Source organism: Kogia breviceps, chromosome 2 (genome assembly GCF_026419965.1).
Source record: "Kogia breviceps isolate mKogBre1 chromosome 2, mKogBre1 haplotype 1, whole genome shotgun sequence".
Classification (NCBI taxonomy): domain Eukaryota; kingdom Metazoa; phylum Chordata; class Mammalia; order Artiodactyla; family Physeteridae; genus Kogia; species Kogia breviceps.
The window spans coordinates 73,292,069-73,319,109 of NC_081311.1; the positions used below are offsets into that span (position 1 = coordinate 73,292,069).

Consider the following 27,041-nt stretch of genomic DNA (forward strand, 5'->3'; position numbering starts at 1 on the left):
TAGAGAAAAAAAGGAAAGAAAAGGAAAAAGAGTTTAGTTAAAAAGCAAAAGGAAGAGATAGTTAATGATATATATGATGACTCAATCACTAGAATACTAAATAATACTCGGTTAACCCAAAAGAAGATAAGAAAGAAGGATCAAAAAACACAAAGAGCAGACTGGAGAAATACACAACAAATAGTGTACAGGTGTGTTCTAGGCTCAGAGAGAAAGCTCTAGTTTTCCAAGGAGAAAGAACAACAGAAGTATTTTACCTTATTTTAGTTTAATTCAAAACATGTAGAATGTATGGCATGACAGCAAGGAAGAGTGTTAGAAAGAGATTTTTTTGTCTCCTATGTATAAATGGCAGAATGAATTCTTGACCTTAAAAGGAGATTGCTTCGTAGAGTAGAAGAAATCCAGTCCCTCTGACGGAGGCAACCCTGAGTGTAAGTTCTAATGCGAACCATTAACTTGCCTGTGACCTTGGGTAGTTACATTAATCCTGTGGAGCAGCTTTCTCATCAATAAATGGAACTTCTGATGCCTTTCTCATGAGTTGTTATAAAAATTCACTAAAATCACAAATATAAAGAGCCTGTGACAGCAGAGGGGTTTCAAAAATGTTATTTCACTTCCTCTCAGGCCAAATCTACAATTACCGAACATGCACAAAATGGGGCCACAGTCAGAATTTTTAGAGAAAAATACAGATATGAGAATAGCTTTGCTATTGAACTGTAATTGGTGCCTTTTAATTGATCTCTGGCTATCATTATAACTGTCCTCTTATGAGCACTATCTGCCTTCTCTTTCATTGTTTTCAATCTTCAGTTAAGTATCACATCCTGTTTTATATCCATGACATAGAAAAAAGTATATATCCACAGAGTTCTCTCTGCTTGATTTCCTTTTCCTTCTATTGAGTATGTTTTTTGCTTAAAAGGAAGAATAGAAAGGAACCTAGAGGATAGTAATCAAAATAAACTATGTTTCTTTCTGAAAGTATTTCCCGAGTCATGAATTTGTATCATTTCATTATTGGCTTTGAGCAGATTCAACCTCTTAAGGACATATTCTGGGTTCATTATTCCTAAGTGTGATGGTTTAATGTCCCGCTCCATGCTTTTCAGAAAAACCAGGCTCGAAAGAAAATCTTTTTGACCTTCGAGTGTGCAGGATTTTGCTCTTTGTGCAAAAGAGCCTTTTGTCCAGCCAATAAAGTGCAGTTCCCCACCTCCCTAATAAGATTACTGTCACTGAAATGAAATATGAGATCTAGACTCACCAGTTTTTGTTGCTTCAGAATTCTGCCCAAGGGAATACTTGTTCATTATGTTAGCACTTTAGAAATCAGGGGAATTGGAAAAAAAAAAAAAATCACTAACCCCATGCAGTTTCATTTCCTTCCCATAATGTTACTATGGCAACTCCACATCCTCTCTCCTTCTCTCCTGTCCAACTGCATATGCTGCCTTTCTTGAAGCAGCCTCCCTTGAGCCTCAAGAATTGCCTTTGTCAAGCATTTTTCAACTGGAGGTCAAAACTATATACTGTCCTATATGGTTGAAGAACTGCTTTTTAGTCTAGGACCCATTCAAAGTGACACTGTACATTAATTGTAAATTACCAGGGATTGGGAGCAGGTAAGAATCCTTATTTTGTATTGGAAAAAGCATTCCTCTAATTTTAAGGAAAGGAGTTCTCTGCTATGTAAACCAGTTCACTACTGTTGCAAAACACAGTGTCCAAAATAGATTTTTTAAGCTTACAGTGTTCTGAATTACAAAGAGGAAAAAAATCTTAGAGCAAGTATTCTCATATTTCTCTTACTTTTGTATTCTTTTTTTATTGAAATATAGTTGATTTCAGTGTTGTGTTCATTTCTGCTCTACAGCCAAGTGATTCAGTTTATATATAATATATATACTATATATATATATATTCTTCACATTCTTTTCCATTATGGTTTATCACAGGATATAGAATATTGTTCCCTGTGCTATACAGTAGGGCTTTGTTGTTTATTCATTCTATATATAATAGTTTGCAGCTGCTAATCTCAAACTCCCACTCCATCCTTCTCCCACCCCTCCTCCCCCTTGGCAACCACAAGTCTGTTCTCTATGTCTGTGAGTCTCTTTCTATCTCGTAGATAAGTTCCTTTTGTATTGTATTTTAGATTCCACATATAAGTGATATCATACGCTATTTGTCTTTCTCTTTCTGACTTACTTCACTTAGAATGATAGTCTCTAGTTCCATGCATGTTGCTGCAAATGGCATTATGTCGTTCTTTTTTTATGGTCTTACTTCCTTATTCTTAATGCTAAGAAGACTGAGTCATATTCTTCAGTGTAATTCCAATTTATAAGTCACTTATCTATTGAAAATTTTATTTTTCTGGGACAATAAGGTATTATAATAGCACTTCTGACACACAAAATCAATCTAGTCTTAAACATAAAGGATAAGAAGGAAAGGAATTATTAAGCAACTAACTAGAAAATGTTTTTAAAAGACTAGCCCCAAAACCCATTCATTCACCCACTCATTCATTCATTCACTCAGTCATTTTTAGTAAGCAACTTTCACCAGCATGATACTGAGTTACCTTCTCTGTGAGATTCAAGTATCCCTTTTAAGCTAGTAACTTTGTCGTCAGAAACAGACTCATTGGAATGATAGTGCAAGCTCACAAAGACTAAAATACCAAGTAAAAAGTCCTAGGTTCCTCCAAAGAGGTTCAGATAAAAATGAGGGGAATCCTGATGGTAGAATGGTTATGTCTGGCTTTGGGAAAGTCTTCGAAGGAAAACTGTACTTTAAACGGTAAGGATTTGGATCTTGGCGAAAATAGAAAGGGAACTTCAAGGTACATGAAGTAGTGTGTGCAAAGCAGAGAAACTAGAACATGAGAGGCTTTCTCCAAGAACTGCGAAGAGTTTAATTGAAGTAGAAGAGAAGGGAATTAGGGGAGAGTCAAGTGTAGCAGCGACTGACTGGAAGGCTTTGAATGCTAACCTGAGGAATTTAGACTTGGCTGAGGAATGAATGACAGTTATGAAAGATCTTTTTGAACACAGGGTTATCATGATAAGAACAGTCCATCAGGAACATGAATGATAAGCCACACCTATTTCAAAGCCAAAGAAATTAGTTCGAAATTTAAATGTTTACTTCCCCCCCCCCGCCACCGACAAAATTGGAATTAAGTAATGTCAATGCCTGCTTTTTTTTTTTTTTTAACTGAACTGTGAATCACTACATGGCAGATCCTTTTGCAGCTCCCTGTGGTTTAGCTGGTCGTGTCGGTCTTCGTGACTGTAGAAACTGTGGTACTAATTGAAGATCTTACATCAACTCTAGGCACTAGTTTTCCACTGACCTGTGACTGTCCCAGCAGCCAGGCCAGCACTGTCTGTGAAACCACACAGTTGTGACATCTTGTACAGCTTCCTGCTGAAAGGGCTCTCTCCTGCCAGGCTTCTGGCTATTTGAAGAGCCACACACTTTTGAAAAATTTCAAAGCAAATTTGCAGAAGATCCAAAGGAGTCAGCCATTTGCAATTAGTGTTTAAAATACTGCAAGTAAAACTACAATTGAAAGAGCTATGCTTCAGGTAGTTCTTTGCAGTTGAGCAAGGATGCTGAGGCCTTCCTTGGGGAACTCGAGGACTTTGTCATGGAAATGAGGTGATAAAAGGAGCTGTGACTAGAATGGAAAGCCCTTCACAGCTCTGACCCTGCAGAAAAAATTCACCTTTCCTGGCTGAGTCTCCAGATTCTATAAGTTTTTAATAAATAAACACCAGAGATCAGAGGTAGCAGCTGCAGAATGTAGATAAAAGAAGGTGCTGAGTGGCTGAAAGTTTGAGCAGAGGGGCTTTGTCTTAATAACTCCTCCCAAGATATGCCTTAGTTGTCCTGCAGTCAGCACTGGCCTCATTCTGAATTCGGCCCATGGAGCCTTGGATGAGTCATTTAACCTCTTTGAGCCTCAGAGTCTTTATTTACAAAAAGAAGATCGTACCTTCCGTATAAAGGTAGTTGTGAGAATACAATGGTCGAATGTTGTGGATTTGCTTCAAAACAATATAAGAAAGGAGAGGAGGTCAGGATATAGATGAATCAAGGTGGATCCTAAGGTGACATTTATTGATGCTGTCCACCAGGTACCTAGACGCACATTACACTCTGCAGTCTACTTTAGTCTGAAATATGTTTGAAATTTTTCATAATTAAAACTTTTTTAAAAAGATGAAATCAGCAAAAATATATGTCTGTAAGGAACAATGTACTTCAAAGGATTAAGGAGTTGAGATAGATTTTACTCTTAGATAGTCAAGCACTTTGTTATTCAGTATGTAGGATTTTGCTTGGGGGAAGATCATTTTCAAAGATAAATGAGTTTTCAAAGGTAAATAATTTTATGTCTGTGACCATAGTGTGAAAATGCCTATACATATTGTCACCCCTTATATCATAGAGTCTACTTATGAGAAAATGAGAGAATTAAAGTTGACCTTTTAGTTCATAAAAGGCAATCACATTCGGAGAATGTGAAATTTTTTTGTGTGTTGCAAGGTAGATGTGATTATTGTATTATTTCTCCTTCAGATATTTTCAGATTTTACATTACTGGGAAGACATTTGGCCTTCAGGGTATACTTTTAATTTATTCTCAGATTTTATTTTATTCTATTTTATTAAGAGAATGCTGTTTCCACTTGAAAGACAGTTATATTGCTTAACTTTGCTTTAGAAGAGCAAATGTTTTAAATCAGCATAAAAGGTAGAATATTTAAACATGCTCAAAATATACAAACCAGATCATGTCATATTTGCAATTCAAATCTCATTTTTCAAGGAATTTTAATTCTACTGAGATTTAGCTAGTAGTTTAGAAATAGGATTGTACCTTATTGATTATATATTAGGATAATTAGGCTTACTTTCAAGATCTGCTCACACAATCTAGAAAGTGATTTGAATGCATTAAATCGACTTCTGATGTATTTTTAAATGTGACTATCCTTAGGGTAGGTATTAAGTGTCAAAGCAGGATTCTTCAAGTTAGGGAACACGTAAGCCAGGGTGTGTGAAAACTTCTCCATACGATTTGGAGACACTTAGATAGTTTTAAGTGAATAAATTTCCACTTCCTTATCTCCCTGTTAATTGTCTTATCCCACCTATGTTTTAATATAATAGCCCTTCGTAATCGGAAGGAAAGGCCTGACTCTAACTCTAAGCCACAGGACCCCAGGGTGCAAAACCTCTGAGGGGAAGGGGAGATGGAGAGTGGGAAAAGGGAAGAGTTGAAAATACTGGTGTCCTATTAAGAACTCATGAGTCTGGTGATTAGATAAGCAATTCTCTGCATATCAAATGCTTAGAAATCCTATTGCTGCCAACAAAAAGGAAAGACCTAATGGTCCTTATGTATCATTGGAAGAAATCTTTGATGAAAGTTTATTAAGTGATTTTTGGCATGTAATTCAGGAGTTTAGAGAATTAGCGGCACTGCCAAAACAAAAGTCCAACTACTTATTTATGCAGACAAGATGTCTTAGCACTAGCATTTATAAAAACAAAAATTAGAGAAGTATTGTTGCTGAACCCTGTCTCATCTTAGCAATAAATAATACTCATTAGCAGATCCGTGAACTAGTTGTGAAAAAAATACATCTCATTCAGAGAGGAATTTTTAATAAATTGTTACTCTTGCTTAATAATCATAAAATGTGTAATATATTTTTGCTGTTTTGATCCATTGTGTTTGAATAATTATAATGCCAATCAGGAGATTTATTTCTGATTCTTAAATAAAGGCTTATGTTCTCAGGAAGGCTTTAAACCTTTTTAAAAAGTAAATTTATGTATTTTTGCAGCAGGGAAATATGACACCGTAATCAATAAAAAACACTCAAGCATAAAATTATATTACATGAAGATAAAATTATATGGGGGAAGTGGAACGGAAATAGACATGCAGGAGCAAAAAGGACCAATGGAAAATTTCTGTTACAAATTCCTATTTTAAAGATTTGTGTATTTTTTAAAGTGGTGGATATCAAATTACTTATAGTGTTTAGATTCCATTGGATAGACGAAAGAGTAGTGGAACAGTTATATTTTTAAATGTCAGTTTTGTGTGTAATCACACACTTGGCAACTACTTAAACTTATGAAAAATTCTGTCCTCTAGTTGAAAATATAAAATTGTTTTACGAGATACATGCGTAAATGTTTGAAGCTCGCTGGCCCACAGCACCTTGGATGCCGCGCCGAATCTTGACCGAATGCACTCATTTATAGAATTTCCCATCAACTGTAACTGAAGATGTTGCCTTGTTTGATAGGATGGGCTGACGCCACTGCACTGTGGAGCGAGGAGCGGCCATGAGCAGGTGGTGGAGATGCTGCTTGATCGAGCTGCCCCCATTCTCTCCAAAACCAAGGTAATTTCTCCCCAGGTGTTTGGTCATCACACTGTATTGAGCTTTGAATCGCTTGACTGGTTATTTCACCCAGCCTTTCAATCACATAGAAAATGCCATAGTTTGAATTTAGCAATTAGCGTGGCTCTGTGCTCCCAATCTCTGGTGACCCTCAAGATTAAGTCTGGGTTTATGAGGCCTTCAGACGCATGCCCTCTATCACCAAGTCATTTGCGTGTGTTGCTTTGTTTTTATTTTGTTTTGTTTCAAGAACACTTACTGCTTGATTTTATTCTATGAAACTTTCATAGCTCAGAAATGATTGCTTGTTGAGGAAAGAAAGACTGCAAGATCTACAGTGTAAAGTCTGGGTGCTGGTGCACTTTCTCCAGCCCTTCAGTTTATTTCTTGAGAGTTCACAGACTATTAAAAAGGCCAAGATATCATTTAACTGAAAAAGACTGGAAACTTTGGAAAGACTATACCTTGCTTGGGCCTTTGGAAAAGTTGACATATCTGAAGGGAATACATGATGATGGCCTGAAAAAAAATAATGTTTTACTAAGTGTCTTCTGGATTTTTAAATGGTAAAACCATTTGACAGTATTTGAAAAAGAGAATATTTGTAAATATATTTTGGGACATATAAAAACTACCTCAGAGTCGTTATTGTTTTTATAAATCAAACCAGTGAATTTTTGAAGCTATGTTAAGCTTTATAAAGAGCCCTGATTTCTAAACATTAACAAAAAAAAACCTCAAAGCACATATTACTCCTGTTTGTACTCTGATGGGTATTTACTCCACAACTCTAGTGAAGATGCACAGGGTCAAGGTGGTCTGAACAATTTCATCACTCATTTGAAATGCAGGGTTTAGATTGATGAGCTGTTGGAGATATTATCCAACAGAATTAAGCAGCCACCATTTTTCCTTGCACGTGATGACATCTTGGACTTTTGAGTGCTTCTCATCTAAACCATTCGATTTGTTGTTCTTCCTTTCACAAAGTCCATATCTGCCTTCTCTCCATCCCACTGTTATCTTTGAGCTACCTCATCTTCCTGAACCATCATAATCACTTCCTTACTGGTCCCCCACTTCCTCACCTGCTCCTTTCCAATCCAGTTCCCATTTTGCAGTCAGAGTGGCCATATAAACTGTCAACCAAATCATGTCAACCTCCTGCCTAAAAAGCCTCCAAGTAATTCCCGTCGTTCTCTTTAAAATTAATTTTTATTTTATCAAAGCAGTACAGGCACAATTAAAAAGCAAATCATTGTCTCGTCATTCTTCTCCTAGTGTTCATCTCAGTATCTATTTGGCTTTTTTTCCTGAGAAATCTCCTTGACTTTTTTCTTTGATGCTTTTAATATGCGAGAACATTTTCTTGTCCTCTGAGAGCTTCTTTTCTTAAAGCATCCAGTTCTTGTTTTATGGATGCTATACATTCTGTTTCCTTTTGGAGAACATTCAAGGTGACATTTCTTTAAAAATTCTTTCTGCCTCTCATCTGTCCCTAACTCCTCAGATTTCCTTTTTTCTCTTTGTTGGCTTTGGCTCTCTTTTTCATCATGGGGGTTGCCCACGAATGTCTGTACCTGACCGTGTCAAGCACTCACCTTTGAGTGGAAGCTCCATGAGAGTGTGGGCAGGGCTCCTCTCAGGTGTATCAGGTGGTGGGCGGTTGGAGGGGTCCCTAACATCAGGATAAATTGCCCTTTTCTCTGGAAAGTTTGGGTTTTTTGAGGGATGAGTCCTCTAACCTTTTGTCATGTACATCCAGATGAATACATTGAGTAAGAAAAAGGAAAAGGAGCTGTCATTCTCCTGGTCCTCTATGCATACCTTAATCATAACAATAACAACATTTACATAGTGTTTACTACATACCAGGCTCTAAGCACTTTACATATATTAACCCAGTTACTCCCCACAACAACTCGAGGAGGTACTGATTTTACTATTATGCCCTTTTTATAGATGAGGAAACTGAGACCCAAAGAGAGAAAGTAACTTTCTCGAGATGTCTCAGCTAGTGGCAGACCACGGACTTGAACCCAGGCAGTCTTACTCTAGAGATCATACTCTTAACACCTATGCTGTCCTTCCTTCTTCTGTGAACACCTGTTCTCAGTCCAGAGCCTAACCACTGCCCTCTGCTCTGCCCCAGCCTCCACATCCAGAATCTCCACAAATTAAATTCCTGGTGTCCTGCAAGTTATGAGGGGGCAGTCATCTGGCTTTGCTGGGTTGGAAGGGCTTGGAGACCTGACCACTCCATAGGCAGCTAAACCAATCCTGCTTTTGGCCCCAAGCTTCATCTTTATCCTCCAAGGTACTCTGTTTCCGTATTGTCTGCCTTTGGGGCATCTGAGAGGTAAATCCGTTGTCTGTATTATACCCCGTGGTATACTGGAGCCTGTTGTGTACATCTCTTTCCAGTTGTGGAAATGTTGAGAATGTTGAACCTGTTGTGTACATCTCTTTCCAGTTCCATATTCAGTAACATCATGTTGATAGCTTGAAATCGGTCATAGCATAGAGGTCTTTACACCTTGGAAATTGGCAAATGCCATGTCTCAGGGCTGTTCTTCTTCAAAGAGCTATTGTGAAACATTTACCAGCACACCACGGATTATACCCTTCAACAGGCACTTAGGTGTCAGCCTTTTCCTCTCTGCTTGATGAGGTAACACTTAAAATATTTTCTCATATTCCAAAGTTTATAGACATCACACATCTGTTTTTGTTTCCTCTGCCATGTTGTATAGGTGGGTGTGCATGCCCTGTGGGTTTTACCTTTTCAATTCCATTCATGTTTTTTAGTGGAGTTTGTGAAAGGATGGATAAACACGCATGTCACATCTACCATGTTTATCTGGAAGCTGCCCCGCCCACTGCACTGAGAATTCCTTACCAGAATCTGACCACCTCTTTGCCTCATCTCTCCTTCTGGTCCTTACCTTCTTCTAGCCAAGCAGCCTCCTTTCACTTCCTAGAATACACCAAGTTTGTTCTCATTTCCCATTCCCTCAGACTGACCTCTCTCAGTCTGTCCCAGAGCTCTGCAGTCTTCACACATTTCTCAACTCAAATGTCATCTTCTCAGAGAGGCCTTCTTAGTTTCTTTACCTGTTTGCTGTCTCTTTCTTCAGTGAAATGAAAACAAGAACTTTGTCTTATTCAGTGCAGTACCCCCAAGGACCTAAATCAGCACCTGGCGCATAGGAGACCTTCCCCAAATATTTGTTGAATGAATAGTAAGGGAATGAAGTCATTCCGAATTTTAAGACTGTCTGTCTCATTCTTCAAGACTTTCATCTTTCTGAGCTAAGGAGAACCATCACACTGTATCCATGATTTTAGCTTGATGACAATGCCATACGTAATATGACCCCTGTCCACATGGCAGATGATCTTCCCTTTCTTCTGGTCCTTCCCCAGTGACCTATAAGTTACCCACTCATATGTGGTTGTTTTGTGTATCATTAGAGAATTTCCTTCTTTTATTGACACAGCTTCCCATTTCTACTCTCCACTAAGTCATTTGTTCTCTCACATTTTGTTTCTTTGTTTACTTCGTGTTTTCCTCAAAGACTGTATCAAAACATAAAGCGGAGGAATGTTTTGGCAGGAAATAAACAAGTGCATATGCTCGTGGGTGGCAGTATCTCAAATGAGAAATGTTCCCCTCCTTTCTTGCACCTTAGTTTCTACTTTGGTTCAAAATGTTGGAGTGGAATTTTTTAGGCAGAAATATTCTGCTTGACTGGCAGTGTATGAAGGCTTTAAATTTACATAATTATTTATGGAGCTCTTTCTATATATACAAGGCTCTCTGCTGGGCAATATGGGGAAATTATAACCCATGAACCTTCTGTTTTCAAGAAACAAAAATAGCTGAAATACATGACATGGTGAGTGAATGATGCCATGAGAGTGGCCAAAGGAAAGCTTGCTTTTTTCCCCCTCTTGAACTGTTGTTTTATGTCGTTCAGATAAATTAGGGAAATTTAACTTGGCCCGGAGGATTCAGAAATACCTAATTCATTGGTGCATATTTAGTATATCATTATTTTCAAAGTTCAGTGTTGATGATTTTTTTGGAAACTGAATTTACTATCACTTTTCCCTCCCACGTTGGTTAAACTAGGTTACAGTAATTACTAGAGCCTCTCTTGATAACTGGATTCTCTAGGAACTTCCCAGGCTCCAACACTTTGTCTCCACATTTAAAGGAAGTGTGCCTGGAAAGACTGATATCTTAATACCTTGTTTTTGCCTTCGTTAGAAAACGTGTGTTGAATGCTAAATGTCACTCCAATCTTTTTAACGGTTTTAGTTACCTTTGACCGCACTCATGCCTTCTCTCAGCTCTCTAAATGAATTTTTTACTTATCCGTATTGCATATGATGACCTGTCATTGAACCCAATTGATTTAAACTGAGGCAAGCATTAATTAGTTAATGAGTTCGTCACAGGCTTGCCTTTCCTCGCCACAGACACATGGGGGCACCAGATTGATGGAAAAGGGCAAAGTTTTCCTTTCTACATTGATGTGAGATGAAATGTGTTGTATTCAGATCATTTTTCTAAAAATTGATCAATATAATATTCAATAGCAAGCATTAATAACACAGGAGCACAAAATAAAAACCATGAATACCATTCTGTTTCTGCCTTTATTTTATCCTTTTCAGTCTTTTGTGGTTGTTGTTATTATCAGTACTTTTTTAATTGAAGTATAGTTGATTTCCAGTCTTCAGTCTTAAATATTAAGAATTCACATTCACTGGAAATGCAATCAATAGTGGACCTTAGTGCAATTCACACTATTTTTTAAATCAGAAAGAGAAATTATCGTCGAAAATTTATTTTTGATTGATATAAGAAGGAGGAGGACTAGTTTGGAAAGTAGCTGCAGTTCAAACCAGTTGCCACAAAACCTTTTAGAAAGAGAAGGTATTTCCGTGTGCACATCTAGGGTTTTCATCTGTTCACATTTGTACTGTATTCTGTGTTGGGCACATTCGCATTTGAAAGGGAAAACAGTAAACTCTGCTTGTCTTCTGTGTTCCAGAATGGATTGTCTCCACTGCACATGGCTACACAGGGGGATCATTTAAACTGCGTCCAACTTCTCCTCCAGCATAACGTGCCTGTGGACGACGTCACCAATGACTACCTGACCGCCCTGCACGTGGCTGCCCACTGTGGCCATTACAAAGTCGCCAAGGTTCTCTTGGACAAGAAGGCTAACCCCAACGCCAAAGCCCTGGTGAGTAGCTTGGCTCACAAGTCCAGCCTGTGTTGTCTTGCCGACCACGTGCTGCCCCCGCACGTAAAGGGATTCCTTTTCAGGAGGTGAAAATGGAAGCTCTAGTTAAGTAAAGTGTACTTCTTGTCAACCTTCAAATGGCCTTCTGGAAAATCTGTAAACCCTTCTATTTCCAACATACGCAAGACTGGTGAGGCTAAATCATTAACTTCTTTATGGTCACACTCGTGATTCTCTTACATAAATAAACCCAAAGACTGTACAAGTACAAAAGGACTGAGCTGGTCGACTTATCTTCTGGTAGGTAAAGTGATAACTGTGAATTAAAAGTTTTTTGTGAGATCTAACAGTACGAGGCAAAATGATCAGAAAACTTCATCTTAAACATGAAGGGTCTAGGAATTTGTGAGCAGAAATTCGATGTGAGGATGTTGGCCATGTTAAGGTAATGAAATATCACCTGCCATTGTTTCCTCGAGATGCGAATCAAAAATTTGGTCTAGCTTGTAGTCTTAACTCCTAGAATGACATGCTGCTTTAACCTTGAGCTTTGCTGTATAGTTCGGTTTTCACAAGGAGATGGTGTTTGTTGTCTTTAGAAAAATAAATGGTCCCAAGTTAGTAAGCTGTTTAAATTTAGTTCAGAAGAAGCACTCATGTTCAGGAAAAAAAATATGTCACCAAGTGCTAGGGAAAATGTGCATTTACTAGCAATTTTGCGGTAAAGGCTGTCATCTGATCAACCATTTTAGGAAGGGTCTCTGCTCCCTTGCGGCTCTTATGGTCACCTCTGGCACTCTGTGGGCCCTGAGATCTGGAGTGGGCAGGAAAGGATGGGCAGAAAGGAGCCCTCCAGACCCCAGGCAGCTCCATCACCATCGTAATTCTAAATGCTTTTCCTGGAGCAGCATTTCAAGAGCTGTTGACTGGCCCAAGATAGCAAACATATCTTTGAGAGGGGAGGAGAAGAAATGAGCAGTCATGACTTATTTTTCCACACAAGAAAAAAGCCTTACAACAGGGTGTGGTCTCATCCTCATTTTCCTCTGACTGAAGACTTCACAACATTAGGAGGTTCTGGAGGTTGTAGGCAGTCATCCCCGGATGGACTACGGCCTGGGAAATGGTCTCAAAACCTCCATAGAAGCACTCGCTGTGACTTTGACCTAAGCTTGCATGGTGGGCCCTGATATTCTGTAGTTCTCTGTGGCGACAAAAATATGCTCCATGGTCTCTCTCACTTAGCGGACAGTACAGTTTGATAAGTAATTTGTTTAAAAAGCAGGTTCTTTTATTAGATTAAATATTAACCCAAATGAGCCAACTAATGTTGGGTTGTTTAACTTTCTGCTTCCTTGGAGTAAGCACCTACTTGAATCTTAAAACTTGGAAGAAATAAAAACATTTCCGAACAGGTCTTGAAGTTGTCTTTGAATGCAGCGGAGAAGTCGCAACAGGCAGTGGTGAAGTTTTGGCTGTGAGGACAAATTTTGGCCGAGATGTTTTTAGTCTGTGTTTGAAATGAGGTAGAGGAGGGACATATTTGGAAAATAAATTCCAGAATAAAATAGTCTAAGAAGACGCATGACCATTTTGCCTTAACTACCGGGAGATTATGACAAAAATTTGCTTCCTGTTCGTGATTAGCAGGGCACCTTGGGTTCCTGGGAGCAGGCAGACTACCTGTGCTTCCAGAAAAGGATCTGTATTCGGTTTAACCCCTCGTTGTTGCCACTCATTTCCAAATCTTTACACAACATCACTTTTGCAAAAATATTTTACCACACACGGTGGAAGTAGATCTCAACGGAAGGTAATCCAATAGGTCTGTGACTTTTCCCCTTGCAGAATGGCTTTACCCCTCTCCATATTGCCTGCAAGAAGAATCGAATTAAAGTAATGGAACTGCTTCTGAAACATGGCGCATCCATCCAAGCTGTAACCGAGGTGAGAAGAGGAGGGTTTCTGGGGTTCCCCATGTATAGCCTCAGCAGGCAGAGGGCCAGGGCCCTCCCTGACGACCAGCTAGTTTTGCTGTGTGTGGTTGTCATACTACTTTCTGAACCGTTCAGCCAAGGGGCTGCCAGTCCTTAGGAGAGCAGACAAGAGTGGGAGGAGAGTGCAAATACCTCACCGTGACGAGAAGCATGACCCAAACACATGTGTCGTGCTCAAGGCGGGTGGGGGGATGGGGGGGTTGCCATCACGCCAAGCGTAATTTACATGAAATCCATTCATGCACTGCTTCTCAAACCCTGTAATGCAGTGCTTAGGGGTGGTTTTGCGTGCTAGGAGGCATTTGGCCATGTCTGGAAGTATTTCTAGTTGTCACAACTGGATGGTGCTACTGGCATCTAGTGGACAGAGGCCAGAGATGCTACTAAACATTCTACAGTGTACAGCCCAACCTCCAACAACAAAGGATTAGCTGGCTCAAAATGTCACGTGTGCCACAGTTGAGAACCCCTGCACAACATAACCTCTGCATACTGATGACGTGAGGATTGCTTTCAGGAAAAACTCAGAATTAACGAAACACAGAGTTGCTGAAGTTAGTAAAAGGGTAGCTCTCGGTTTCTTTCATACAAACTGACATAGAACTCAGAGAAGCGATTTATTGGGATCAGGGCTGAGCCTGCAACCCGCAAACCAAGCCTGGCACCAATTCCCCTAGGCTGCACTCCCTTTTGTTCACTCCATATCTCTACACCCTCCATGCGTCACGCCCCTCCCTTTGCAGGCTAGTTCTGTATGTCTTTCAGGACCAGATCTGGGGCTGCCTTCTCCAGGAATCCTCCCCTAACCCCTGGCACGGGCCAGGAGCTCCTCCTTGGGACCATCGTCACATCCTGTGCATATTTCCGTCAAAGCTCTTGTCCAGCTGGCTTACTTATGACCCAGCCACTCCCCTCCACCCCGCCCCAAAACTGCACGCTCCACCAAGGCAGGCCAGAGTCTTACTGGTCTTAATTATACCCGCAACACAGGAGATGCCATAGTAGATCATTCAGTAAAGTTTTGTGGAATGCAACCACGAAGACTCTAGGATTTGAAGCTAACGTAAAAACTAAGGTCTAGTCCAGTCATTGTTGCTTTGCCTCAGTTTCTCATCTGCAAATGAAGTATTTGCCTTGATTTCTAACACTTACAACTTCGAAATACTAAATGATAGAAAATATTAATACTGATTTGCTCTTTTCTGAGTCTTCTGGCTTCATGGTAGGCACCCAGTTATTTTCATTACAAATTAGTAAGTTTATTCTCAGTGCGCGGCAGCCCTTTTTAAAGATCAAAATGGTCTTTGAAATAAAAGATTTTTCACTGGCGTCTGAATAAGTGTCCAGAGTTGCCAGCCTGTGATGAGAAGCTTCCACTGCCAGCCCTGTACTCCCTCAGAAAGGCTGTGCAGACCGTGTCCTAACAACTCCCCCTGCTGAAGGGAAAAGGTGCCGAATTATAACAAAATTCTCCTTCCCCCCTGTTTTCCTCAGTTCCCACTATTTGAAGTCCGGGCAATCAAAATTCTGCCTCTTCTGTTTTCTATCTTACTTTCATTGTACAGAATTCCTTTAACAGATTTTTTGACATTACTTAAATTTCTGTTGCAATTAGTTGTCTCCTTCTCTCTCAGCTTTTTCTTGCTATATGAAGTATTTTTTTTCCAAATTATGATGTTCATGGTATAAGTGGGATTAAATTCCGAAAAGTTGAAAATGGAATCATTTTATGCAAGAAGCACCAGACGTTGGGGGGGTGGGTGTGTGAGGAGGACTTTGAAGCACACATGAAAATTAAGGTCTAGTCTAGTGACCATTGTTCTATTTGCCTTAATTATATCACCTTAATTTATAATATGCAGAAAGATAAAAATTTTAATGATTGGGACCGTTAATGCTGATCTGCTCATTTCTTAGAGGGATGGCTTTGTGTTCCCACCCTGCTCTTTCACATGTAATCAGGGATTCTGAGAGCATGGGAGTCCTTATTAAAAGGCCAGAATAGGAGCTGAAATAAAAGTTGACTTTTTGCTATTGTGTATGTGATCACACAAGTGTCCCCTCTCCACACACAGACACAGACACACACACACACACACACACACACACACACACAGTCATATGGATAAGGAAGGCTTAGTAGCAAAGGGAAAAAACCTTCAAGGTATTTCTCTAAATATTTTTTATAGAGCTATATAAAATGTCTGAAATAAATCTTTCTGCTTTAATGGTTATGAAATAGGCCTTTCATAATCACGGAACATGCTTTAGAGAAATGATGAATATTGATACGTTTGCCTTATAAAATATATGACGTAATGGTGATGTCTTGATGTTTTCTGATCTCATCAATAAATTGGTTATCTTAGCCTGGATGGATGGATAGCAGGTAGGCAGACAGGCAGGCAGACAAACCCTTTTTAAAATAAGCCAACAGGGGCTTCCCTGATGGCGCAGTGGTTGAGAGTCCGCCTGCCGATGCAGGGGACGCTGGTTTGTGCCGCGGTCCGGGAAGATCCCACATGCCGCGGAGCGGCTAGGCCCGTGAGCCATGGCCGCTGAGCCTGCGCGTCCAGAGCCTGTGCTCCGCAACGCGAGAGGCCACAGCAGTGAGAGGCCCGCGTACTGCGGGGAAAAAAAAAAAAAAAAGCCAACAAACTGACATTTCTGTCTTTTTCCCCAGTCGGGCCTTACCCCAATCCATGTTGCTGCCTTCATGGGGCATGTAAATATCGTGTCACAACTAATGCATCATGGAGCCTCACCAAATACCACCAACGTGGTAAGTATCCTTTGAACAAAGTAGGTCTAATTGTGAGCATTTATGAAACTGGAAACGATTGCTCTCAATCTACTTATTTTTGTTACAGGTAAATTAATTCCCATTTAACCTGAGTACTTAAGAGGGCAGAATTTTGAAAATACCTGTGGTTTCCTTTATTTCAAAGGCAAGATCCATTCGATCACTAACTGGTCACAAATTGCTAAGATTTAGGGACTGTGTATATTACTACTGAATGTTATGCTTTAAAAAATAAAGTTTTGTGGACGGGGAGAGTTTTTTTTTCAACAGAAGCATTGTGTTGCATGCATGATGGACCTAGAGATTATCATACTAAGCAAAGTAAGTCAGAAAGAGAAAGAAAAATGCCGTATGATATCGCTTACATGTGGAATCTAAAATGTGACACAAATGAACTTATCTACAAAACAGAAACAGACTCACAGACATAGAGAACAGACTTGTGGCTGCCAAGGGGGAGGGGGTTGGGGGAGGGATGGATTGGGAGTTTGGGATTAGCAGATGCAAACTAGTATATAGAGGATGGATAAACAACAAGGTCTTACTGTGTAGCACAGGGAACTATATTCAATATCCTGTGATAAACCGTAATGGAAAAGAAAATGAAAATGAATATATATGTATAACTGAGTCACTTTGCTATATAGCAGAGATTAACACAACATTGTAAATCAACTCTACTTGAATAAAATTTTTTTTAAAAATAAGTGTTGCATGTTGAGAAGGTGGTTCCAACACTCTCCTTATTGTGATTTCAAGTAACTTCAAAGTAATTTCTCTTCAGCGTGCTCCACAATGTTATCGCAAACCCATGGAACTCAGTTCATTATTGGATGTTGTTGTTTTCCCACACTAAGCATTGCTCTGCAGAACCATGAGACTCACTTCATAGTAAATGTCAGAGGAGTAACATCACCCTCCATCTGCGTGTGGCCTTTGACATTGTTTTACAGAATTTTAAGTTTAGCAGCATAACAGTCTTAGCACCCCAGACCACAAGCATAAGAACACTAGTTGGACTCATGAGCACCAAAGAAATAAAAATAAAATGAGGAACATTCTGGCACAGAAAGGGCAAACCATAAGGTCCTGCGTCCTCACCCTGAGGGTAGGCCCCCAAAAGGCTCTGTGTCTTCCAGCAGCTTGAGTCAGCACATCCACGTCAGACCAGCTCTCAGCTGAAATGCAGTCTTTTCTGGTACTAATGCCAGGAGAGAAGGTTTTCCTTTACAAAGAGAACACCGGGTAACATGGTCACCTACATCCTCAGCACCTTTCCAGGAAACACAGCAACAAGTTTCATGTGAACTGTATCTCTGCATATCCTTCCATGGAGGTGGATGGAAAGCAAAGCAATATCTATAAAAAGTAATTTAAAGGTGGGCATTGGGGCTTCCCTGGTGGCGCAGTGGTTAAGAATCCGCCTGCCAATGCAGGGGACACGGGTTCGAGCCCTGGTCCGGGAAGATCCCAAATGCCACGGAGCAACTGAGCCCGTGCACCACAACTACTGAGCCTGTGCTCTAGAGCCCACGGGCCACAACTACTGAAGCCCGCACACCACAGCTACTGAAGCCCGCGCGCCTAGAGCCAGTGCTCCGCAACAAGAGAAGCCACCGCAATGAGAAGCCCGCGCACCGCAAGAGTAGCCCCTGCTCGCCACACCTAGAGAAAGCCTGTGCACAGCAACGAAGACCCAACGCAGCCAAAAATAAATACATAAGTATATAATTTAAAATAAAATAAAATAAAATAAAGGTGGGCATCACTTGTGTGGGGGAGAATATATTTGATTTTTATTCCTTTTTACATTTCCATCCGTATGTGTTTTCTATGTTGTTTTCCTTTTTTTAATTATTAAATAAACGAAGAGATCATCTGAATTAAAGTCCGTTTGGTGAAAAGCAGCAGGGGCGGGGGAAGTCCAGTGGCAAAGAAAATAACCCCTTGGGATAATGCCCAAAAGGATAATGACCTGCTGAGATAAAGCAGGAAATGCAAACCAAGGGCAAGCCACGTCTGGCCCTTGGGTGTGTTTTGTGTTGCCTGTGCAGCATTTTTGGTTTCCTTTTGTTCTGAACTCTGATGTTTTGACCAACATTCAAGAAATATACACAAATATCCAGACTGCCGCTGTTTTTGAAAAGTAGGAAGGGATGGCATGCTACAGCTGGCATCCCAAAGGGTTACTGAAGTAGCCTGCTGATGCCGGCTAGCAGCACCTCCCTCGGCCAGGATACGGCCTGGCCTGTCTCCAGGAGCACTCCCCATCTGCGCTCCCCACTCACCTACCCTCCTGTTTGCCTCCATAGCATTTGCCTTTGAACCCCCAGTGAGGCTACATTGTAGATTACTGAGCATGGCTTCTGATCCTGCCGTGCTCTCTGGGCTTACACTGATGTCTTCCATCATGGACCAGGTTCCTGGGAAATTCTTGTGTATTTCATTTCCTATCTTTCCTATTTTCAATAAGGAAGTGCTTGGAACTACTTTTTATTTAAAAAAAAAAAAAAAAAAAAACCCTCCATCATCAACTTTATGCAAAGAAAATAGGCCAGTCTTCTTTAGAGCTGCCGTTAAGTTACCTTGGCTCCTGTTCCCCAGAGAGGAGAAACAGCGCTGCACATGGCAGCTCGCTCCGGCCAGGCCGAAGTCGTGCGGTATCTGGTGCAAGACGGTGCTCAGGTAGAAGCTAAAGCTAAGGTATGTGCCGAGCGTGGAAGTGTTTGCTGCCGAGAGAAGAAATGATTTTAATAAAACCTTTAAACATAGGCATGCTTTCTTCCAGGATCACTCTTTTAAAGTAAGGAACCACCACCAATGACAAAAGCCTCTACCCAAGGGATATTGAAAACATCCCTTCCCTGCATGTGTATCTACTCAATTATTTAACAAAATGAAATACAAGAACTTTGTGTCCTTGGCACATTGCTCATCCCTAATGGCTTAGGAAACAAACCTAGAATTGGCCCAGAGGTGTTTGTACTCTATGGAGAAGGGCTCATGCACAAAGCTTCTAAAACAAGCACAGTTTGGAAGCATAATTGAGTTCTTTTGGTTGACCTAGATGTCAACTGTCAGAGCCACAAAAGGAAAAAGGGAGTTTGAACTTTTTCTCTGCAAGTTGTGAAACCATAAACCCTGAGACTTGGTCAGAGTTGTTCATGGAACATAGAATATAGAAGAACATCAGGGATGAGTTTGTTTGTTTGTTTGTTTGTTTTCGGCCACACCTCACGGCACGTGGGATCTTAGTTCCCAGACCAGGGATCGAACCCACGCTCCCTGCATTGGAAGGTGGAGCCTTAACCACTGGACAGCTGGGGAAGTCCAAGGGCTGAGTTTGAATGCGTCATTCTCTGCCTGGCATTTACCCTCCAGAAGAAACTCACTATCTGTCTCTGTCTTGATGGTAGTTGGTCTGGTTATCAAAATGGCAGTTTAAAATTTGTTGTTTGTTTATTTATTGATGTTTAGCTTTTTTAAATGTTTTTTTAGTGCATGAATAAACTATAATTTATTTACCAATTTTTTTTTTAAATGGCAGTTTAGGTCAAGAATCGTAAATAGATATGTAAATACCTCAACCATTTAATTTTAGCCGTTCAATATACAAATGTACATTTATTTGTCATTTAATTACATACTTTGTAGTTTCTACTTTAGGGTTAAATGAAGAGAAAACTGAGGCATTTGCAAAGCAGTTTGAGTACAGGATATTTCTCAACTTTTATAATTTTCCCCCAGTCTCTTCAGCTCTCCTAGCCATATGTAGTTTGACCATAGTTGGTTTTTATCAACATCTACCAAGGCTCTCCAAGGCTTTTAACTTAGTGTTCTTAAAGCCTTTCCTTTCGTACTCATATTTTACCTGTTAACATATTATGTAATTATATAATTAGTGTAAATATAGTACAAACTAGAAAAGTACTAGTATAAACATACTAGTGTGGGAACAAACACAACTAGTTCTTTGTAAACATAAAATCCACAGGTGGGTACAAAGGTAGTGGTAACATTCTAGTCAGCAGACTATAAATGTTGAGTGTCCGGTGTATCGTGGTGCCAGCTGCTAGATTTTACAGAGGACCTAGAAACAAAGCTCAGCAAACTTTTTCTGTAAAGGGCCTGATCATAAATATTTTAGGCTTCACAGGATATAGTCTTTGTCCACAGTCTCTCAACTCTGTTGTTATAGAGTGAAAACAGCAATAGTACATAATTTAATACATCAGCAAATGGACATGACTGTGTTCCAATAAAACTTTATTTACAAACACAGGTGGCAGCTGTATTTGGCCCCTTGATTTTACTGTTCTGACCCCTGATCTAGAGGATGTTGGTTAATCAGTTAAGTAGATTGGTTAAGAGAGGCTGTACTCTACCATTACAAGAAACCTCACATTTTTGAGTGTTGTTACATATGAAGCATTTCGTCTAGGAAATGGTTTCACCCACAAGCTGAAATTGACCATAAGATGTATAGTTATCTCATTAAAGAGATAGTACGTATCATTGTGAAGAGCCTGACTTCCATAGCCAGGCTGCCTGGGTTCGAATCTTTGTCCATCATGTACTACCTGAGTAACACTTGGCAGGTTAATTAACATCTCTGTGCCACATTTCCTTCTCTAGTTTCCTGATATAGAAAATGGGAATAATGACAGTTGTAATAGATAGGATTGCTATAATGATGAATGAATTAATGCAGGTAGAATACCTGGAACGGAGCCTGGGGCGTGCACATGCGCAGTTGATGTTTAGCGGTGGTGGAGGCAGTAGCAGAGTTGTATGAGATTCAGTATTTCTCTTCTTGCTTGTGGCGTCTCCCCTAACTTCTCACACTTCCTACTAGTTACATAGACCCTCTTGCTTTGATCTTGACCATCATCTTACTTACCTTTGCACAGCAGTGCCCTGTGCTCCAGCCTCTTCTCTCTACTTGCCCTACATAAAGTATTTACCTGGACTTTTTCAAATCCCGGTAGGGGATTTCTCTCCAGAGGGCACCTTTGGGCAAACAAGGAAAAGATACCCCTCTAACGTGGGGATAAGGCCCTCAGGGTGCAGGACTTAGGAGTGCCTTGTGTCCTTGGGTGAACTGTAATAAGTTGCCTTCCACTCCAGGCAGAGGCAGCCTGGATGACAGCTCGGCAAGCAGCGGATGGGCTGGCTGTCAGCCCCCATCTTAGCTGGGAACCTTCCTCAACCATCCTATACTGCCCTCTCCCCTCCTCCCACTTTTGACTGTGGGAAGGCAGCACCAATAAAATAATTCATTACATATGAGTACATGAGAACTGGTGGAGGTATAATATCCCTCCCAGGTATTTCCGTTTTCCCAGGATACATTCCCTTATCTCCCCCAAAAAGGAGTCATCAGAGGTTTAAAAATTGCTAAAGTATAGCAGGAGGGAGCAGGGATAATTTCTAGATAGAACTGTCTTTCACAATTCTCGTGCTAATAGGTTACTCCAAGGGTGTTTAAGGTGCTTAGATCTGCCATCCCCACCTTTCTGAAACTTTAAGAAAAAGATAAATTAGGTTCTTTTTAGTATTGAATCAAAGAGTTGAATGTAGCCTCTGACACCAAGCAGTGAAATTTCCTGTATTTTTCACAGTGGCACCATTGTTTTCTCAGCTCATCAGCCCTGCATTTTTACCTTGTCCTATAGGATGACCAAACCCCACTCCACATTTCTGCCCGATTGGGGAAAGCAGATATAGTACAACAGCTGTTGCAGCAAGGAGCATCTCCAAATGCAGCCACGACTTCTGGGTACACCCCACTCCACCTTGCAGCCCGAGAGGGCCATGAGGACGTAGCTGCATTCCTTTTGGATCACGGCGCATCTTTATCTATAACAACAAAGGTATGAAAGCCAGTCTTAGAATCCTGCTGTGTCCCCAGCAGTGGCGAAGTGAGAGAGTGGCATGGACATATATACACTACCAAACGTAGGGTGGATTGCTAGTGGGAAGCAGCCGCGTGGCACAGGGAGATCAGCTCGGTGCTTTGTGACCACCTAGAGGGGTGGGATAGGGAGGGTGAGAGGGAGGGAGACGTAAGAGGGAAGAGATATGGGAATATATGTATATGTATAACTGATTCACTTTGTTGTAAAGCAGAAACTAACACACCATTGTAAAGCAATTATACTCCAATAAAGATGTTAAAAAAAAATTTAAAAACATTCTCTTTACAGTTTCCTGCATGGTAATAGGTACAAAAGCTGTACAACAGCAACTATACTTGGATCCCAGGATTAACATGGCCAGCAAAGCCCTGGGGTGGGGCAGGGTGATTTGGTGTGTGTGTATGTCTTACATTTCTCAGTACATTATCTTCTAATGAAACCTTATTGATGTCTGGAGTCAGATATGTCTTGCAAGTTATTTGATAGATTTAAAGGGTGCTTTAAAAACACAGCCACAGATTTCTGTTGCTGAGGCCAGGTATACAAACCACATTATCAAAGCTCAGTTAGTTAATGCTTTTATAAATAATACTTTCAAAGCAGGAGGTGGATTTTTCTTGGTTTGTTGTTGCTGTTTTCTTTTCTGATTTATAGGTTGTTGGTTTTTTAATCTCAGCTCTGATGCCTTACAGTAATAACCCACCACACAGTTACTTTTCAAGTTCAGAATGCAAAATTTAGGGCTCATTTTTCTTTGATCCTCCATAAACTAGCAAGTGTGATAGCAAGATGAATTGGCCCATGGCATGTCTTAGAAAGCTAGAAATTGGTGTTATACCCTTTCTTAGATGCAGAGAAGAAGCATTAATGTGTAATCAATGCAGAAGATAATTACAGTGATTACAAATACTTGGAAAACGATCTGAACAAATGATGACTTTCTCAAAAGTCACCCCCTGTGATTCTTTAGGATCTTCAGTAGAGATGCAAGTTCCTGGATCTCATTTAACATGTGAAACAGAGGAATGGGTGATGGGGTTTTGAGTGTTCCAGCCTTTCCACTGTACGAGCTGCCCACTGACTCTAAGTGGCTATAGTCCCATGGGGTCAAATATGTTAATGACCCTCTAATCCCTGCCTTGTGCTTGGGGCCCTAACTGTGCATGGTGACTGAACAGTTGATACCCAGATCCTTGTAAGAGCTGGAAGCAAGAAGAAGGGGCTGCTCGACTCTCAGTATCCAACTCTCGCCTATTTATTGAGATAGAACCCTGTGTTATTGTTCAGTTCACCTGTAGTGGCTAAAGTGTGAGAATCTCTGACTCCTACCCCTAAGGACTGGGTCATACATACAGACGTGTGTATACGTGTGGCAGTAGAGAAAGTGCAAGAGAGAGGCTCCAATCTGGTGATGTGGGAGGTTGTGGGAGGTCCAGACTTGTCCTAGATTTTTCCAAGCCCTCCAAATCCAAATTGGGCCTGGACCCTATAACCTATTCTTCCCACAATGTGAAATCCCCAAATGGCCCTAGAATAAGCCCCAGATCCAGCTTTCCAACTTCATCCTTGTCAGATACCTGACTAGTCCCAGGATTCGTGTCTTGTGGCCAAGCCAGCAGAAGGAGAAAGATTAAATATGCTGCTCATCTTTGTTGCAAAGGGGACTCTGTAACTGTTATCTACCAGTCTTGGTCCTTAAATACAGGCTTAACTGCTCTTCACCATTAGAATAATGCCTCAGTTCTAGAAAAGTGATGCCTTTGTATCATTTCTATTATTCATTATTTTTATGTTTATCTTTTCAGAAAGGATTTACTCCCCTTCATGTGGCAGCAAAATATGGGAAGCTTGAAGTAGCCAGTCTCCTGCTACAGAAAAGTGCATCTCCAGATGCTGCTGGGAAGGTATGGGGTCATCGGCCAACTTGTAACAGGCCACTGCCATGATAACAAAACACAAGCACTTGCTAGCATTCACCAACAGCCACCTAAATTATAACTAATCCATATTTAAGTCTCATAGGATGAAGATCACTGCAGAAATAGGAGGTGAAAGCTGGGGTCCAAGTGTTGTGGAAACTGGAATGTAAACTACACTGTGTCTTATATCCAATCTAATCCCATCTCCTAAATCTAGGCCTCTGACCTTAAGGCGCTTTGACACTGGTTGTTGTTTCTGCACGTGTTTTCAGAGCGGTCTAACTCCACTGCATGTAGCTGCGCATTACGATAATCAGAAAGTGGCCCTTCTGCTTCTGGACCAAGGAGCCTCACCCCACGCGGCTGCAAAGGTACCTGTAATTTGACAGCATGAGACTGATGGGCAGTCAGTCTCTGTGTGTATATTTACTTTGGCTTCATCTGTATCCCCCTCCTAGTTTAGGCATCACTTAAAGATCATGGAAATATAAGTGCCTTAGGAAATCTGTGCCTTCAGCTATTTAGTCAACTCCTGTGGTAGATGCTCAATAAATATTTACTTGTCCATTGATATTCCTTGAAAATCCAGGACATCCTGGAGCCTGGGGAAAATCCAGGAAAAAAAAAAGCTAAAGTCCTCTTTAGCCAGACTGAAAACATAAGAACAGCTAGAGGGAGTAAGAAAGTTCTCATTTGTCAAAGTTATAAAATGTGTGTTACATTTTCCTGGCCATAAAACATTGCCTTCAAGTGGTTTATGTGTGTTTAATAAAATAAGTTGGGAGGTTTTGCTCATGTGTTGTTATTATTGCTAAGGAGAATCTTTATTCTTTTTTTAAAATTTATTTTATTGAAGTATAGTTGATTTACAATGTTGTGTTAATTTCTGCTGTACAGCAAAGTGAATCAGTTATACAGATATATGCATTCTTTTTCATATTCTTTTCCATTATGGTTCATCACAGCATATACACTATAGTTCCCTGTGCTATGCAGTAGGAGAATCTTTATTCTTATTGTTAGGTCCTTTTTGACCGGTAGATAACAGAGATTTCTCAGAAAAGAGATACTTAGAGTGAATGGCTTTCTTATGACTCTGGTATTCTGACTTGAGAAGCAAATCATAAAGAGTTTATTTAAAGATAGGTTAGCATAGTGCTGTTGGTTTAATGAGTTCGCTCTTGTTGAGCAGGTAGCTATGATCAGAGAACCCTGGAATGATACAGAGCACAATTTACATGCTACCCCATTCTTTTCCTAAATACTGTTGGTTGAAGGAACTTTGAGCATCCCTCCGACTTTTTATATTTGTTTAGCTCTTCCATTTGGGGGCAGCTATAGTGTTCTCCTTTAACCTTAGTGTTTAGATTAAATCTCTTGTGCACACAAATCAAAGAATTTGGGGTATTCTAAATTACTTTGGATACTTTCAGAGATAAAGTTTTCAGGTACTTTCTCCATTTAGAGAGTATGTGGTCTTTGAAAGTTATTTCTCTCAGAACCTTTTTCCCTGTATTTCTCAATCATCTCCTCCCCCATCGTCTTCAGAATTGTACCCAGTGAGATCTACAATTCAAAATCAAGCCCCCAAACTTGCTTTTCATCTAAGAGCAGCTTTTCCCCATAATTTCTAGCCCTGACATTCTTTCTATCATAAAGCCATCCCTTGACTTTTGAAAAAACTTCATTTAAAAAAAAAATGAATAGCAGCATTATTCACAATAGCCAAAGTGTAGAAGCAACCCAAGTGTCCGTGGAAGCATGAATGGATAAACCAAATGTAGTCTATACATGCAATGGAATATTATTCAGTCTTAAGAAGGAAGGGAAGGGCTTCCCTGGTGGCGCAGTGGTTGAGAATCCGCCTGCTGATGCAGGGGACACGGGTTCGTGCCCTGGTCCGGGAAGATCCCACATGCCGCGGAGCCGCTGGGCCCGTGAGCCATGGCCGCTGAGCCTGAGCGTCCGGAGCCTGTGCTCCACAACGGGAGAGGCCACAACAGTGAGGCCCGCATACCACATAAAAAAAAAAAAAAAAAAAAAAAAAAAAAAGAAGGAAGGGAATTCTGACGCATGCTACGACATGGATGAACCTTAGAGATACTATGCTGAATGAAATAAGCCAGGCATATCAAAGGACAAATACTGTATGATTTCATGTGGAGACACAATGTAGACTGCTGGTTGCCAGGGGCTGAGGGAAGGAAAGAATGGGGAGTTAGTGTTGAATGGGTAGAGTTTCAGTTTAGAGGTGGATGGTGGTAATGAATAGAGAACATTGTGAATGTACTTCATGCCATTGACTGTACACTTAAATGGTAAGTTTTATGTAATGTATATTTTACCACAAGTTTTAAAATGAGAAAAATTTACAATGAAATTTAATAGTTGTCCATTTCATTTGTTTATTTTCATATCCCTTTAAGCCTGGGCCACTTTTCTTATGTTATAAATACCCTCAGGTTCATGGCAGGCAATCAATCAGTAAATAATTAATAAGTGAACTATTCATTCCTCACATGAGAGTAATAATTTTGTGCTAAGTAGTTTAGAATTGACAAAAGTCATAAATAAGTGAAACAAAATGAGTCCAGTCCACCTTTTCATCCACAAATAACTCTGAAAAAGGCCAATAGTTGTTATATTTGTAGTTGATTTTCAGCTTCGTATTTGTCCAACAAGGCTTCACGGTTC

General features: G+C 40.4%; 1 protein-coding gene across 46 annotated transcripts in view; it reads left to right on the top strand.

Annotated features, from left to right (window-relative positions):
• ANK3 (ankyrin 3) overlaps positions 1 to 27,041 on the top strand; it is a 518,594-nt gene that overhangs the window by 348,060 nt on the left and 143,493 nt on the right. For 38 of the 46 annotated variants that reach the window (XM_067025566.1, XM_067025563.1, XM_067025562.1 and 35 more), the window contains 8 exons: positions 6,351 to 6,449; positions 11,513 to 11,710; positions 13,559 to 13,657; positions 16,391 to 16,489; positions 19,115 to 19,213; positions 22,186 to 22,383; positions 24,234 to 24,332; positions 24,620 to 24,718. In XM_067025566.1, coding sequence (XP_066881667.1) covers positions 6,351 to 6,449; positions 11,513 to 11,710; positions 13,559 to 13,657; positions 16,391 to 16,489; positions 19,115 to 19,213; positions 22,186 to 22,383; positions 24,234 to 24,332; positions 24,620 to 24,718 — 990 coding nt within the window. The remainder of the gene's footprint in view (positions 1 to 6,350; positions 6,450 to 11,512; positions 11,711 to 13,558; positions 13,658 to 16,390; positions 16,490 to 19,114; positions 19,214 to 22,185; positions 22,384 to 24,233; positions 24,333 to 24,619; positions 24,719 to 27,041) is intronic. The other 8 variants (XM_067025577.1, XM_067025606.1, XM_067025571.1 and 5 more) reach the window with 3 other exon arrangements.